Raw genomic sequence first — 16,661 nt, forward strand, 5'->3', positions numbered from 1 at the left:
GAACTTAAGTCTAACCATCTAGAAAAAGTAGCTTATCTTTGGAATGCTGAAAGCCATCTACATGGCCTTCACTGATAGGACAATAAATCTGGTATCTATGAAACAGAGCTATAAATTCACCTTAAACCTACCCCCGTTTTTTCTTTCTGGGAAAATTCAACATGTCTCAACGAAAGCATTAGTAAACAAAAGAGAAATTAGCCTTTTAACAAGTGTAAATCACAGTTTTCCTCTAAACTGCCAAGTACCAGCCTAATGGATCTGTCCAGGTTTACTTGCACTTTAAAATCATCCCTGACCATCACCCTTTGTATGTTAGCTGAGATCAGAACAGGAAGAGACATTGCTGAAATGAAAAACAGATTTCTCACTTGGATTTGAAGAACTGGAACTGAACGAACTCTTACTTGGAGAGGAACAGCTCTGGAGATTGGCTAAGTTTACAGATTTCTGTCCTGATTTATTGGCTTACAACAAATGCTTCTCGGGGGAGGGCATCCCAAGTTTCAGATGCATGTCAAGAAGGTATTTTGGAGGACACAAAAACCCCCAGGCACCTCACTTTGATCTTCACAGATATTCATATGGCCTTGAGCAACCTTGGCCTAATGGACAGTGTCCCTGCCCATGGCAGGGGGCTTGGAACTAGATGATCTTTAAGATCCAACCTAACCCAGTCCATGAATCAAGCTGACAGTCTGCACTGAATTCATCAGGGTTTAACTGCCACTTGTGATTCTGTATTTCCACTGAACTCTCTGAGGTTCTCTCTGTGGTCATAATTTTATCAAACTTAATTACTCTCTGAATTTAAATCCATTTATCTATGATGTCAGATGATAGCATAAGATTTATTTTCCTACTGTTTTTCCAATTGTACATTCCTCTGAATCTTTGAAAAATCTTGAATGAAGAATATGGTATAAGAGATTATATATCTTTTGTTCTAAAGCCACCTTAAAACCAAAAGACTGCAAGTTGGTATGGGAAAAGTCCAGCACAGGGTCAAATGTGAGTAGCTGTCACTCACTAGATGCCACTTTACAGCACCATGATTTTGTCAGCAGGTAGGACCTTTGCACTGTAGAGGAAACAGAGCCAAAAGAGCTTTGTCATCACTCCAGAAGAAAGTGGCTGCAAAGCTATTCTGCATCAACAGAATGGGTAAAGAGAATGGGTGCTTATCTTCTGGTGTAAGTTGGGTGTACAGATGGCCTACCTGGAGTATAACCCCAGGGTTCGTAGTATGATGGAAATACACCAAGGTGGCAGCCTCTGACAAAGTCTTCATAGTCCAGGGGCAGCAATGGGCTTGTGGAAGAGAGGAACTCTGGATGTAGTATCACCTGGGGATTCAAAACTTAGATTAGAGGTGAAAGAAAACCTCAGTGCATTTTAATTATCAATAAGCTTAAGCTTAAGCAGTTTCTTCACTCTGGTCTTCTCCAAAGTAGCTGGACAATGCCTCCTTTGCCCATCTGTTCTCTATTTCACTTCTCACACCAATATGTTGTGTGCAGTGTTGTGCTAGAAAAAGTACTGATACTGAACCCTTTGAACAGGTCTTCAGCTTCACCCTTGTGGATCATGGAAACCATGTGCATTGAGAATGACATCTAAGGCTGTGGCAGTTAATGATGCCAGGCTGAGCAACTTGGTCTAGGGGAAGATGTCCCTACCCAAGGCAGGGGGGTTGGAACTAGATGATCTTCAAGGCTCCTTCCAACCCACACCATTTTATCAATCTATGAAATTGGTTCTCTTGGCTTGTCATACCAAGCAACTTGTTTGTTGTACCAGAGCACTGGGATGTCTTGTTGTTGTGGTAGGCCTGACAGGCCAAAATAGGCTTCTACATGTCCTGCCTTGCCTAGGCAAGTTTTTCTGCTCCACCAGAGAGGCAAGCGTGGGAAATGGACACAAAAGAACCTGGAGCCACTGAGTCTGGCCTGCCCAGGGCCCTGTGGTGTAAGGTACACACACTTAGCTTGTGCCTGCCTGGTGCAAGGTCTGTGCTTTGCCCAAATTAGGGAAAAGTGAGCCTGTGGCTTAGCCTAATATGGTCTGGTTTGGCTAACTGCCATCCTGATTGGCTATTCTGTGTCCAAAGGGCAATTAATCTCAGCCCACATTGATAAAAGGAGATACACAGGTGAACAATGTGCTTTTGCCTCTCTGCTCTCTCTGCTGTGCCCAGCCCTGCTGCTATTGCACACTGCCTTATTGCTGCCTGCTAAACTCCACTGCTGCCAGTTACCAGGAGCAGACCCTGGATGTCTGCATGTGGTCAGCCTGTGTGGCCAGTGTGACATCGTGCTGAGACTGCACCACATCTGCCTCTGCACCTGGAGGTCCTGCCTAGAATTCCTGGACATATACACAGACCATCCAGAAGGAGCCAGCAGACAGAGTCTGTGCCCTTTCCCCAGAAGCTGGGAAGATTCATGCCTCAATCTCCAACAATGCAGAGTCCCCTGAAAGTATCTGGGCACTGTCTGGACTGTGGCTAAGCCCCACGAGTGGGTAACAATAATTTGTGAGTAAATACTTAAACACCTCTTTGTGATTCTCTACTGCCTGTTGCCATAGAGCAGAAAGAGCCTGAGCCCATCTGCTGGGCAAGCAGCATATTGACCTCAAGCAGCATTTGACCACAGAACCTTCTCTTCCAGTTCAATTAATGTTTATACATTTTGCTGGTTATTGCTAGATCTAGATAGCATCCATAGAATGTTTCCATGGCCATGTAGGAACCAAAATATCATTAAAAGGAGTGGTCAGGGGTGGTGAGAGTTCTGAACAGCAAAATTCATAAACAAGATTGATTTTGGAAAATATCATCTCACATCAATTAATTTCCCCTCCCCAAGACTTGTTCCAGAGGAGGCCTCAGAAGGACACAGCACTTCAGAGCTTCACAGCAGCCATCATAAATACAGAAATGCTAACAGTATTCAGTGGGTCTCAAGAACCAAGAGAATTTTGAGGGAAAACAAGTTCTAGCCCCAGCATCACATTTCTGTGCCTAGGCTGACCAGTCTTGTTTAAAGACAGAGCTTATCAGCTTAGGCTGAAGCTCTGCTTTCAGGACTCAAGATAATTTATCTGTGTGACTCTGAAGGGCTTGGGATCATTGCCCTATATGTCCCTGCTGAGTGGAGAAATGCTTTGTATATGCCATCCAGTCAGCTTTGGGAGGAAGAAGTGTGAGGGAAGGGGTCAACCTTCTCTGAGCTTTCCCACCCCCCATATAAACATACTGCAGTGATTATTCCATACCCAGGATATGCTTTTATCCTGCCTTAATAATACACTTGTGCCAATTAGTGAGTGAATCAACAGATGAATGTCTTTAACTAGTAAATAGTTCATTATAGAAATTGATGTGATTGTAAGAGGGAAGAGTTGGTATGTGTTAGATCAGAAATTACAGCAGGCTGATAGCCAGCAGGTTATTAAAAGGTAAGAGCTGGGGGAAAGGGGGCTTGCAAGTATGTGCATGAGCAGTAGGGAAAGGTGGTGTGTAACAGATTCCACAATAATGGAGGAGCTGTGTTCTCCTTTGTTTGGCCTTCTGGGATGTCCTGGCCACACTTCACAGAATTCTGAGCCCATATATAGCGAGAGCCTGGGTAGCTGGGTTGGAGCAGCACCAATCTTACCACCATGATGGTGTGGTTCCTGGTGGGGATGCCTACCTTATCTTCCTAAGAGTCTCCCAGCCCTGCGATCTACACATCTCAGGAGTTTTGCTGGTCACTTGGATAGAGTGAGTGCAACCTGCTCTTTGATCAGTAGAGTTGCTTGGATAGAGTGAGTGCAACCTGCTCTTTGATCAGTAGAGTTGCTTGGATAGAGTGAGTGTAACCTGCTCTTTGATCAGTAGAGTTGCTTGGATAGAGTGAGTGTAACCTGCTCTTTGATCAGCAGAGTTGCTTGGATAGAGTGAGTGTAACCTGCTCTTTGATCAGTAGAGTTGCTTGGATAGAGTGAGTGTAACCTGCTCTTTGATCAATAGAGCTGCTTGGCATTCCTTGTCATATACCTTTCTCTCTATGATTTTAGTATTTGAGCTACAAGCATTGTAGTTTCCAGTATACCTTTCTCTCTCTGATTCTAGTATTTGAGCTATAATAAAGTGTTGAAACTGTACCCTGAGGGGGGAACCCATCTGTGCATGCATTCCCTGGTCCCCAGAAAATCCACTGGAAAAGTGATCCCAGTGGATCAAATATCATTTTCCAATGGCATTGCTGAGGCTGCAGTTCACACACAAATTGCATCTGTATGGCTGTGTCATACAGCTCTCAAAATTACTTTCCACCTGAACTTACAGAATTTTTGCCCATGCTGCTCATCTCAGGAAGTATTCAGCCTGTTCATGCAGCAGGGAGTTTTCCAGTGGTCTTGACAGTTCTGTACAAACTTGACATACACCTAACCTATTGCTGGCAGCCCAGAAGGCAGCTGTGTGCTGGGCTGTATCCAAAGCAGGGAGAGCAGCAGCACAGGGAAGGGATTCTGCCCCTCTGCTCTGCTCTGCTGAGACCTCACCTGCAGCACTGCCTCCAGTTCTGGTGTCCCCAGAATAAGAGGGACGTGGAGCTGCTGGAGCAGGGCCAGAGTAGGCCACCAAGATGATCAGAGGGCTGGAGAATCTCCCTTATGGGGACAGGCTGAGAGAGTTGGGGCTGTTCAGCCTGGAGAAGAGAAGGTTCTGGGGAGACTTTAGAGCAGCCTTCCAGTACCTAAAGGGGACCTACAAGAAGGCTGCAGAGGGACTTTTTTCAAGGGCTTGTAATGACAGGATGAGAGGGAATGGATCAAAGGTTGAGGAGGGCAGATTGAAACTGGAGATTAGGCAAAAGTTCTTTGGAGTGAGAGTGGTGAGATACTGGAACAGGTTGCCCAGGGAGGTCATGGACACCCCCTTCCTGGGGGAGGTGTTTGAGGCCTGGTTGGATGAAGCCTTGAGCAGGTCTAGTGGCAGGTGACTCTGCCCATGACAGGGGGGTTGGAACTGGATGATCTTTAAGTTCCTTTCCAACCTAAACATTCTGTGACACGAGAATATCTGTGAAGTGTCTGCTTGTCAACCCCGGACGGAAGAAAGAGGGAAGAAGTTCTTTGTTAGTGTAATGCTGCCTATCAAGAACTCGACTGCACTCCCCATGTTGCTGATGCAGAAGGAGCCTGTTCCAGGGAATTCCATGTTCCACCTAGAGTGCAGATGACAGGAGGTACCTTTACTCTGTCTGTCCGGTTGTTGAAAAGGCCAATACGTCGGATGGTGTTGAGGATTGGATCATTGCCATCATCAATCATGTTGTGGGTGGTCACTGGAGGCAGGCAGTGTCTCTAAGGAGGGAAAAGCCAATCCATAAGCCAGACAAAACTGTGGGGAAGGAGTCCTGTTAGCATTTTCTAAGGTTAGTGGAAGACAGTGGGAGATTTTGTTGTGCTAGTTTGAAGCTAGCTAGAATGTTTTGGTGAGAAGGATTAGATCACAGGCTGTGAAAGGGAAACAATGGTGATGTCTACTTCACTTGTAGGCTTGCTGAGATGTGTAAGAACAAGAATCCAAACATAGATAGGGGAGTTGCTCTTTGTCCAGGCTGGATTTGTCTCTAACAAAAACTCCAGTACCAGGAATATGAGCAGCCATTCAAAATGGCATAGGTTTGGACTGATCAAGCTTGGGGCAGGTACTAGTTCTAAGGCAAACCCTTCCTTTTTTTTCTAAAGCTATTTTTGGATGGTTCACTGGTTTAATCTAAGATAAATAACTGGCAGACCTGGTTTAGAAAGACAAGTGATCCAAACAACAAACGATGGAGGTATGGGCAACCCACTCTAGTTGAGCATGCCCTTGCTTACTGTGCTAGTTTGAAGCTAGTTAGAATGTTTAGGTGAGAAGGATTAGATCACAGGCTGTGAAAGGGAGACAATGGTGATGTCTACTTCACTCATAGGCTTGCTGAGATGTATAAGAACAGGAGTATAAACATAGATAAGGCATTCAGGCACTGCCTGGGCTTTGAGCTGCATTTTCTCTCTAACCTCACCTTCCATCTCTCTGATTAATCCACCTGCTTCCTAACCCCCTGGCCAACCCTCCATTATTCCTTGGGCACAAGGCAATGTCTGGGGTAAGGTAGAGGGGTGGGAGAAGGTGGAAGGGCAGTTGGGAGCCCCTGCTGGGGACTCAGGTTTCTTGGAGGGCTGTTGTGTTTCTCTATTTCCTTTTACCTTGTATGTTTCTGTCTATAACTGTATATACTGTAAATATCTGCTTGTATATTGTGCTAAGCTGTAAATAGAAGCTTCATGCAATTTCCAGAGCAGGCTGAGTCTAGTCTGGGTGACTTCCAAAGTGTGTGTGGGGGGTGGGTAACACCCAAACCACCACATTTGTCATCAATGTTACTGGGTTTTTACCCTCTCTCACTTTAAGGTTAGAAAGACAGGTTGTGATCATACAGTGTTGTCTTCTGCTTCACAAAGGCCACGAATGAGACTGTAAAAACCTGTCACAGGACTTGTTTCATTGACATAAAAACAACTGTTTCTGTGCTAACGTTTAGGAAGGTCTGCCCCTGCATTTTAAAGAGTTAGTCATCACACCACGTCCTTACGAGCCTGATTTTACATACTTAATAAAAATGGAAAGCCTCAGCCTCAGGAACAATGCAAAGTTCACACTTAGTGCAAAACAGTTGGGAATTCTGGTGTCCTGCACAGAGAAATTCTGCATGGATTCCCCAAAAGAATTAATTTGGATCCCATTCTTATTCAAACCAATCAATCACAGCTGACCTTTCAGAGGTACTGATGAGAAGTGTGTTTGCCACAACCTTTTTTTTCAGGGCACTCATAGCACTATATTTACTACTCAACCCTTCTACACAATCACATTTCTCATTTGCAGTAGATATTGGTGTCTGTAATACATTGTCTGACCTGAGTTGAAAAGATGGCTCTTTTCATAATGGTTATGTCATCTCGGTCAAGAATCTTGTTCAAGTCTGGAACTTCTCCTCTGCAGAGACAACACAGAGCCTGTTTTACTACATCAGTGATTATCAGCTATACAAAGAAAGAGAATAAAAGACAAACAGGGTTTGGTCTGGCTAATGTCAACAGGTTTTTCTGGGCCCCTCAATTCAAGAAAGATGTTGAGGTGCTGGAATGTGTCCAGAGAAGGGTGATGAAGCTGGTGAGGGGCCTGGAACACAAACCCTATGAGGAGAGGCTGAGGGAGCTGGGGGTGTGCAGCCTGGAGGAGGCTCAGGGGGGACCTCATTGCTGTCTACAATTTCCTGAAGGGAGGCTGTAGCCAGGTGGGGGTTGGTCTCTTCTGACAGGCAACCAGCAACAGAACAAGGGGACACAGTCTCAAGTTGTGCCAGGGGAGGTCTAGGCTGGATGTTAGGAGGAAATTCTTCCCAGAGAGTGATTGGCATTGGAATGTGCTGCCCAGAGAGGTGGTGGAGTTGCTGTCCCTGGAGATGTTCAAGCAAAGCCTGGATGAGGCACTTAGTGCCATGGTCTGGTTGATTGGATAGGGCTGGGTGCTAGGTTGGACTGGATGATCTTGCAGGTCTCTTCCAACCTGGTTGATTCTATGATTCTATCCTTTGTTTTCTTGGTTCTTCTAGACCTCCAAGCTCATCCACTCCAACCTAGCACCCAGCCCTATCCACTCAACCAGACCATGGCACTAAGTGCCTCATCCAGGCTTTGCTTGAACACCTCCAGGCACGGTGCCTCCACCACCTCCCTGGGCAGCCCATTCCAATGCCAATCACTCTCTCTGGCAACAACTTCCTCCTAACATCCAGCTTATACCTCCCCTGGCACAACTTGAGACTCTGTCCCCTTGGTTCTGTTGCTGGTTGTCTAGGAGAAGAGACCAACCCCCACCTGGCTACAGCCTCCCTTTGGGTAGCTGTAGAGAGCAATGAAGTCACCCCTGAGCCTCCTCTGCTGCAGGCTGCACACCCCCAGCTCCCTCAGCCTCTACTCACAGGGCTGTGCTCCAGGCCCCTCACCAGCTTTGTCACCCTTCTCTGGACACCTTCCAGCACCTCAACATCTCTCTTGAATTGAGGAGCCCAGAACTGGACACAGCACTCAAGGTGTGGCCTGACCAGTGCTGAGTACAGGGGCAGAATAACCTCCCTTGTCCTACTGGCCACACTGTTCCTGATACAGGCCAGGATGCCATTGGCTCTCTTGGCCACCTGGGCACACTGCTGGCTCATCTTCAGCTACTATCTACCAGCACCTCCAGGTGCTTTTCTGCCTGGCTGCCCACCAGTGACTTTGTCCCTAGCCTGTAGCACTGATTGGGGTTGTTGTGGCCAAAGTTGTAGTCATCTTGTCTGTGCTTCCAACTGTTTGTTGAAAGGATACAACTATGTCACAAATACATACTACTTTGGTGCTTTTTTAAGCTAAGACAGTTCATTTTTGACAGTGAGTAAACCTTTATGTCACTTGGACATCCCTCAAAACTCTTTCCACAATGGTATGCTAGTAGCTTTAATTCTTTTCTTTGTGATTTTCCTGTTGAATAAGTAACAAGTATATGGAACAGAGGGTCCCATATCCTTCTCTTATGGATGTTCCCTCTTATGGATGTCTATTTTTTTTTAGAAGCAGAAGCAGAGAAACGTCCCAGGTAAGCCAGATGAGTATGTGGCTCTGTAAGGCAGAGCAAAGCCATCTATGCACTCACTTTAGCAGGGCATTGTAGAGCTTCTTTCCAAATTTTTCTTTCACAGATTGGGCAGTGTCCCTGGGGAAATAAATGAGTGTATGTCAGAAAACAGGAGAATCCAGGACAAGCACAGAATAAGAGAGATTCCTGCTGCTGGAAATTAAGTTGTGCTTTCATCTCTACTGACGGAACCAAGAACACAGAAGGAGACAGGGCTCTGATTCTTGAAGCTCCTTTAGTCAGCAGCCTTCCTGATGCATTTCAACACAGCTGAGAACCTGGCCTGCATCCAGAGATGACTGAACTGTGAGAGCCAGAAGCAGACCTCACTAATGATCACTTCAAATACTTTGCTCTGATTAGCAGACCACACTTTCATCTCAGCTATGAAAAAGAGCACATGTATGTGACTCTGTGTAGAAAGACATGATTGTTAACACTGGACATTAGTTAAGACTGAGTAGTCTACAGTTTGACCTAATCTAGTAAAAAGATTTAAGAATCAAAACCCCAGAGATTTTAAAGCAAGCCTCTCCCTTCAATTTCTGCCCTACTTCCTGACTCGAAGATCTCTGAGAACGAATGTTAGACTATAAGGTAGCTGGAAAACTCAGGCTGTGTTTTAAGCTAATAATAAAGCCTGTAGCAAATAGGTGTTGTGTTTGAACTAATCAGGAGGTTCAGTTCTAGATGCAAAAACTCATTTCTATTTCTCTAGTCCCTACTATCCATATCTCCTAGTTGAAATAACTTGGAGAAGTATAGCTGCAAGTGCTCCTGGCAAGTCAGCAAATGCACTCGAGTCAATCTGAGTGAAGCATCCTCTTCATGGAACTTTCCCTGGGTTTATGATTGCTAAGAATGATACTTTGGTCTAAGACAAGGGACAATAGTTTGAAATGAGAGAAGAGGAGAATTAGATTGGACATTAGGAACACGTTCTGCACCATGAAGGTGCAGAGAGGGAGTTGAGGCTCCATCCCTGGAGATATTTGGACACTGGAATGGGCTGCCCGGGGAGGTGGTGGAGTCGCCGTCCCTGGGGCACTTCAAGGCAGGATTGGACGTGGCACTTGGTGCCATGGTCTGGCCTTGAGCTCTGTGGTAAAGGGTTGGACTTGATGATCTGTGAGGTCTCTTCCAACCCTGATGATACTGTGATACTGTGATTTAAGGTGAGGCTCAACAAGGCTCTGAGCAACCTGATCTAGTTGAGGATGCTCCTACTCACTACAGGGTGGGGGGATGACTCAATGACCTTTGGAGGTCACTTTCAACCCAAAACATTCTATGGTTCTATGATAATGTTGCATGTGATGATGCAGAGGGTCTCTTGTGTTCCACAGAGCACAGTGGGAACAGCAGCTGGAAGCAGCATTTTTTGCATAGTTCCACATCTTAGGTTTCCCTTCACTGTTACTGTTGTGCCTGCATTACTGAGAGCCATGCAGTAGAGACACAACAGGGAAAAGCCTTTGCATATTTAGTTTAGTTTAAGCTTTCCTAATATCCTTACATCAATTATTTATCATGCACCTGCTGCATTATATTACAGAATCACAGGATTTCTTGGATTGGAAAAGACCTTCAAGATCATCAAGTCCAATATTAGTTCCACACTGACAAGTCCTTGACTAAACCAAACACCTCAGCACAACATCTAATCACTGTGAATTGCTATGGTTGGAAAGGACCACCAGGATCAGCCAGTCAAACGTTACACACTTTGTGTCAAAGGCCAAAAGTACATGTTACAAGCATGGCTGTTTCTCACTGCACTCATATTATTTCCTACAGTTCTTGCCTACAGAGCCCTCCTTAAAACCTCTGTCTGTGTTACACCACTTTAGCCACCTACAGTTTGAGACAGTTGCACAGATCCTCCACAAGTGGTGACAGCCTGCCCAGATTAGAGGATTCCCTCACTCATTGTGCTAGTGTGAAGCAGGCTGGAATGTTTTGGTGAGAAGAACTGGATCACAGGCTGTGAAAGGAAAACAATGGTGATGTCTGCTTCCCTCACAGGCTTGCTGAGAAGTATAGGACCAAGAAATAAAAACACAGATAACCACTCTCCTGGCACCACTCTTGCTGGGGCTGCTGGCTGAGCTGCATCTCTAACCTCACCCTCCATCTGGGGCTAACCCACTTTGCTTCTTAACCTCTGGCCAAACCTCTGTTCTTCCTTGGGACTGGGGTAAGGTTGAGAGGGGCAGGGGGAAGGTGAAGGGCTGGTTGAGAGCCCCTCCTGGGGACTCAGGTTTCTGGGAGGGGAGTTGTGTTTCTGTATCACCTTTTACCTTGTCTATTTCTATCTATAACTGTACATACTGCAAATATCTGCTTGTGTGTTGTGCTAGCTGTAAATAAATACCTTCATTCATATTTCCAGAGCTGGCTGAGTGTAGTCTGGGTGATTGCTGAAGTGTGGGGGGGCAGGGAACACCCAAACCATCACACTCATCTGGCTGAAGAAGGAACTTTAAGGTCCCTTCCAACCTAAACCATTCTATGAATCTATCAACTTAGCAGGCAGTCCTTATTCTGTGGGAACTCAATGGCATGTCCAAGTGGACATCATAAACAGGCTGATGTCCGGAACCAGGACTGTATTTTCTAGGGGCTGAGACTTTGTGACTGCAAAACAAGAACCTTTTGCTGACTTGTTGCAAAGAATGACAAGGCAGGTCTACAAAAAACAACCTAAGACAAAAAAAGGGAAATATTTGTCCTTATTTATCATTCCCATCACTTTCAACCCCACAAATACATTTGAGTTACCCAAAAAGCTCAGTTCCAGCAGAGCAAAAAAGAAAGGGCACCATTCTTCCTTAGAAACCTTTGCAGGTCTCCACAACTTGCTGCCTCAGTGGAACAGCACTTACCAGAGCTGCTTCCGGACTGCTTGTCCTTTCAGGCTTTCCACGTTGAAATTGTTTGTCTTTGCTGGCATGATGAAGAACACAACAACTGTAACATCAGCGTTGTGAACCTACATGGGCACAAGGTGGAGAGGAACAAAACAACATCTCAGTGCAAGGTATCCAGACCAACTTCAACACTAGGAGTTAGGTAACAGTAGGCAAAGACAATGCAGCTGGATTTGTTCTCCAGGAAGGCTATAATCTGATGTTTCATTCTTTAGCTATGAAGTTTTGTCAAATCAGAGCAGCCTGAGGGGTGACCTCAGTCATGTTTATCAAGATGTGAAGGGCAGTGTCAGGAGGACAGAGCCAGGCTCTGCTCAGGGATGCCCAGTGATAGGACAAGGGGCAATGGGTGCAAGCTGAAGCAGAGGAGGTACCATGTGAATATAAGGAGAAATCTTTCTCTGTGAGGGTGGCAGAGCCCTGGAGCAGGCTGCCAAGAGAGGTTGTGGAATCTTCTTCTTTGGAGACATTCCAAACCCACCTGGATGCATTACTGTGTGACCTGCTCTAGGTGAGCCTGCTGTGGCAGAGAGGCTGAACTGGATGGTTTTTGGAGGTCCCTTCCAACCCCTAACATTCTGTGAATCCTTTGAGAAAAGCATTTGCTCCAAATCTGATGGTTTCACCTGCTGGTTTCTGCTGTCCCTGACAATGTTCAGGAAACAGAGCCCCTGAGGCATTCCTTGCACGGAGCAGAATGAGATGGTATCACATTAGCAACTATTTAAGTGAAAGCTAAGAGTAAAGTGTTCAGAGCTGTAAACATGCAATTGTTTAGAACTGCCTCCATTCTGAACTCCAGACACACAAACATGCTGTCAGCATGCTGCCTCAGACTGAGCTACTGCATAAACCTATGGGAGTCATCTGTCATCTTAAGGTTCTTCCTTCCCTTCAAGGCAGCCTCAAAGTCCATCACGCTATGATCCACCCACTACAAGCAAAGCTCAGGTTCGAGACCATCTAAAGATCCTGAAGGTGCAAAAGGAACAGAATCACAGAATGTTAGAGGCTGTGGAAGAAATGATTAAGTTAATGTGAGGTGACCTTTGTTGGGTGAATGCCAGCATGGGTTTAGGAAGGGCAGATCCTGCCTTTCTAACCTGATCTCCTTCTATGATCAGGTGAGCCGCTTGGTGGATGTGGGAGGCCTGTGGATGTGGTCTATCTGGACTTCAGCAAGGCCTTTGACACTGTCCCCCACAGCAAACTGCTGGCTAAGCTGTCAGCCCATGGCTTGGATGGCAACACTCTGTGCTGGGTTAGGAACTGGCTGGAGAGCTGAGCCCAGAGAGTGGTGGTGAATGGTGCCACATCCAGCTGGTGGCTGTCACTAGTGGTGTCCCTCAGGGATCAGTGCTGGGCCCCATCCTCTTTAACATCTTCATAGATGATCTGGATGAGGGCATGGAGTCAGTCATCAGCAAGTTTGCAGATGACACCAAGCTGGGGCCGATGTGGCTGGGTTGGAGGGCAGAAGGGCTCTGCAGCGGGACCTTGACCGCCTGCACAGATGGGCAGAGGCCAATGGGATGGGGTTCAATAGCTCCAAGTGCAGGGTGCTGCACTTTGGCCACAACAACCCCATGCAGAGATACAGGCTGGGGTCAGAGTGGCTGGAGAGCAGCCAGACAGAGAGGGATCTGGGGGTGCTGATTGATACCCACCTGAACATGAGCCAGCAGTGTGCCCAGGTGGCCAAGAGAGCCAGTGGCATCCTGGCCTGCATCAGGAATGGTGTGGCCAGCAGGAGCAGGGAGGTCATTCTGCCCCTGTACTCTGCACTGGCTAGACCACACCTTGAGTCCTGTGTTCAGTTCTGGGCCCCCCAGTTTAGGGGGGACATTGAGATGCTTGAGCGTGTCCAGAGAAGGGCAACGAGGCTGGGGAGAGGCCTTGAGCACAGCCCTACGAGGAGAGGCTGAGGGAGCTGGGATTGGTTAGCCTGGAGAAGAGGAGGCTCAGGGGAGACCTTATTGCTGTCTGCAACTACCTGAGGGGAGGTTGTGGCCAGGAGGAGGTTGCTCTCTTCTCTCAGGTGGCCAGCACCAGAACGAGAGGACACAGCCTCAGGCTGTGCCAGGGGAGATTTAGGCTGGAGGTGAGGAGAAAGTTCTTCACTGAGAGAGTCATTGGACACTGGAATGGGCTGCCCGGGGAGGTGGTGGAGTCGCCGTCCCTGGAGCTGATCAAGGCAGGATTGGACGTGGCACTTGGTGCCATGGTCTGGCCTTGAGCTCTGTGGTAAAGGGTTGGACTTGATGATCTGTGAGGTCTCTTCCAACCCTGATGATGATACTATGAAAGTCTTTCCAGAAAGTTCTTAGGCTCTAATGGTGTGTTAATAAAAGGTGGAGGGTGAAGAAGTGTACCTAAGGCTTTGAAAATCAGGGTTTGTTTTGGCTCTATTGACAATATGGTATCAAGATTTTTCTTTCTATCATTTAAATGAAACAGTACAAAACAGAGCTGAAAATTGGTTATTATTAATTTTCTTGGGTTTTTGTTTTAAATGTATCAGTCTGGAGACATTTTCAGTGACCTCACTCTGCTCTTCAATCATGCAAGGCTTAGGTCTTGTCCTTATTAAGGCATTTAGAAACATTGCAGTACCTAAGAAAGCAGAAGCATGGAGAAGTGAGTGGTTCCCCAATGCTTATTCACCAGCCACTGCCACACTGTGAATTTTAATGCAATATTCTTACTCAGTGTGATAAAAGCACTCAAAGATTTAAACCACCATGGTCAGCTTTCAGTGAATTAAGTAATTTGCTTTACAAGTTGGGTTTTTTTAGTTTCATCATTCAAGGATTATTTTTATTTGCCTTCTCATATGTAGAATCATAGAATCAGTCAGGTTGGAAGGGACCACAAGGATCATCTAGTTCCTACCTCCCTGCCATGCCCAGGGACACCCTACCCTAGATCAGTCTGGCCACAGCCTCATCCAGCCTGGCCTTAAACACCTCCAGGGATGGGGCCTCAACCACCTCCCTGGGCAACCCATTCCAGCCTCTCACCACGCTCATGCTGAAGAACTTCCTCCTCAGGTCCAGCCTGAATCTACCCATCTCCAGCTTTGCTCCATTCCCCCCAGTCCTGTCACTCCCTGAGAGCCTAAAAAGTCCCTCCCCAGTTTTTTTGTAGTCCCCCTTCAGATACTGGGAGGCCACAGTAAGGTCACCTGGGAGCCTCCTCTCCTCCAGACTGAACAGCCCCAACTCTTTCAGTCTGTCCTCATAGCAGAGCTGCTGCAGCCCTCTGAGCATCCTCTTGGCCCTTCTCTGGACATGCTCCAGCACATCCACATCCCTCTTGTAATAGAGGCTCCAGAGCTGGATGCAGTACTCCAGGTGGGGTCTCAGCAGAGCAGAGCAGAGGGGGAGAATCACCTCCCTCGACCTGCTGGCCACACTGCTGCTGCTGCAGCCCAGGCTCTGGTTGGCCCTGCAGGCTGCAAGTGCACACTGCTGGCTCATGTTGAGCTTCTCATGCACCAGTACCACCAAGTCCCTCTCCTCAGGGCTGCTCTCCAGCCAGTCACTGCCCAGCCTGGATTTGGGCTTGGGATTGCCCTGACCCAGATGCAGGACCCTGAACTTGGTCTGGCTGAACCTCATGAGGTTAGCTTGTGCCCACCTCTCCAGCCTGTCCAGGTCCCTCTGGATGGCATCCCTGCCCTCCAGCCTGTCTGCTGCACCACATAGCTTGGTGTCATCAGCAAACTTGCTGAGGGTGTACTCAGTGCCACTGCCCATGGCACCTTCATGTAAACCTTCAGGGTAAATTCCTGAATCATACTTTCAATATTTTCCTCTGAAAACAAAAAGAGGTAACCAGGGGTTAACTTCTTGAGCTACATAATCAATTACTTCTAAGCAGCCTGAGATTGTTATAATGTCTGATGGTTCAGAGAGAGCTTTATGAAGACTCTGAATGTCCTGTAATGATTTTCCTAGAAACCAGGGTATGGCATGGAAATTCCTGCAAGTGACTTCCATAGTAAATTAAGTTTGAGCATAAGCTCAGTGTTAACTACATTTGCAGAAGCTTCCTTACCCTCAGCAAAAAGTTTAACCTTGATAAGGCTTCTAGAAACATGTCAGCTCCTTTGTTGGAGAACTCATATCTCCCAGCAATGAAGAAAAATAAGGTCTTCTCAAGACTGAAGTCAAGGTGTCTGAAAGCAAGGAAACAGACAAGTACAAAGTGTTTCACAAGAGATAATAAAACAAAACAGGTAATAGCTGTCTAGTCTGGAGGGCTCTTTGATCCCAAATATAACGAAAGTGGCTTTTCTGCTGTTCTTTGGATTAGCATGATTGCCTTCATCCTGGGGAAATGATGAAACAAATCAAGAATTCCAGCCTGATCCCACAACCTGTGAAGCAGAATTAGAACCAGTGTCTACAATTCCTTTAGCTTCTGACTGAGAAATTCCAAACAGATATTTGAGCATGTACAACAGAATCACAGAATGCCAGGGGTTGGAAGGGGCCTCCAAAGATTATCCAGTCCACCCCCCTTGCCAGGGCCTCCAAAGATTATCCAGTCCAACCCCCCTGCCACAGCAGGATCACCTAGAGCAGGTCACACAGGAACACATCCAGGTGGGTTTGGAATATCTCCAGAGAAGGAGACTCCACAACCTCTCTGGGCAGCCTGCTTCAGGGCTCTGCCACCCTCACAGAGAAAGGTTTCTCCTTATGTTCCTGTGGAACCTCCTCTGCTCCAGCTTGTCCTGCCATTGGACATCCCTGAGCAGAGCCTGGCTCTGTCCTCCTGACACTGTCCACACATCTTGATAAACATGACTGAGGTCACTCCTCAATCTCTTCTTCTCCAAGCTCAAAAGCCCCAGCTCCCTCAGCCTCTCCTCAGCAGGGAGATGTTCCTCTGCCTTCAGCACCTTTGTGGCTCTACACTGGACTCTCTCAAGTAGTTTCCTGAGATCCTTCTGAACAGAGGGGTCCAGACCTGGAAACAGTATTCCAGATGTGGCCTCACCA

At 46.8% G+C, this 16,661-nt stretch overlaps 1 protein-coding gene across 1 annotated transcript in view; it reads right to left on the reverse strand.

The window, feature by feature from the left end:
• GYS2 (glycogen synthase 2) overlaps nt 1-16,661 on the reverse strand; it is a 59,719-nt gene that overhangs the window by 5,171 nt on the left and 37,887 nt on the right. The window contains exons 8-13 of the mRNA XM_064155931.1: nt 15,712-15,832; nt 11,608-11,714; nt 8,741-8,800; nt 6,961-7,039; nt 5,245-5,358; nt 1,220-1,346 (exon numbers count right to left, since the gene is read on the reverse strand). Of these exons, the coding sequence (XP_064012001.1) occupies nt 1,220-1,346; nt 5,245-5,358; nt 6,961-7,039; nt 8,741-8,800; nt 11,608-11,714; nt 15,712-15,832 (608 nt within the window). The remainder of the gene's footprint in view (nt 1-1,219; nt 1,347-5,244; nt 5,359-6,960; nt 7,040-8,740; nt 8,801-11,607; nt 11,715-15,711; nt 15,833-16,661) is intronic.

Source organism: Pogoniulus pusillus, chromosome 15, assembly GCF_015220805.1.
Source record: "Pogoniulus pusillus isolate bPogPus1 chromosome 15, bPogPus1.pri, whole genome shotgun sequence".
NCBI lineage: Eukaryota > Metazoa > Chordata > Aves > Piciformes > Lybiidae > Pogoniulus > Pogoniulus pusillus.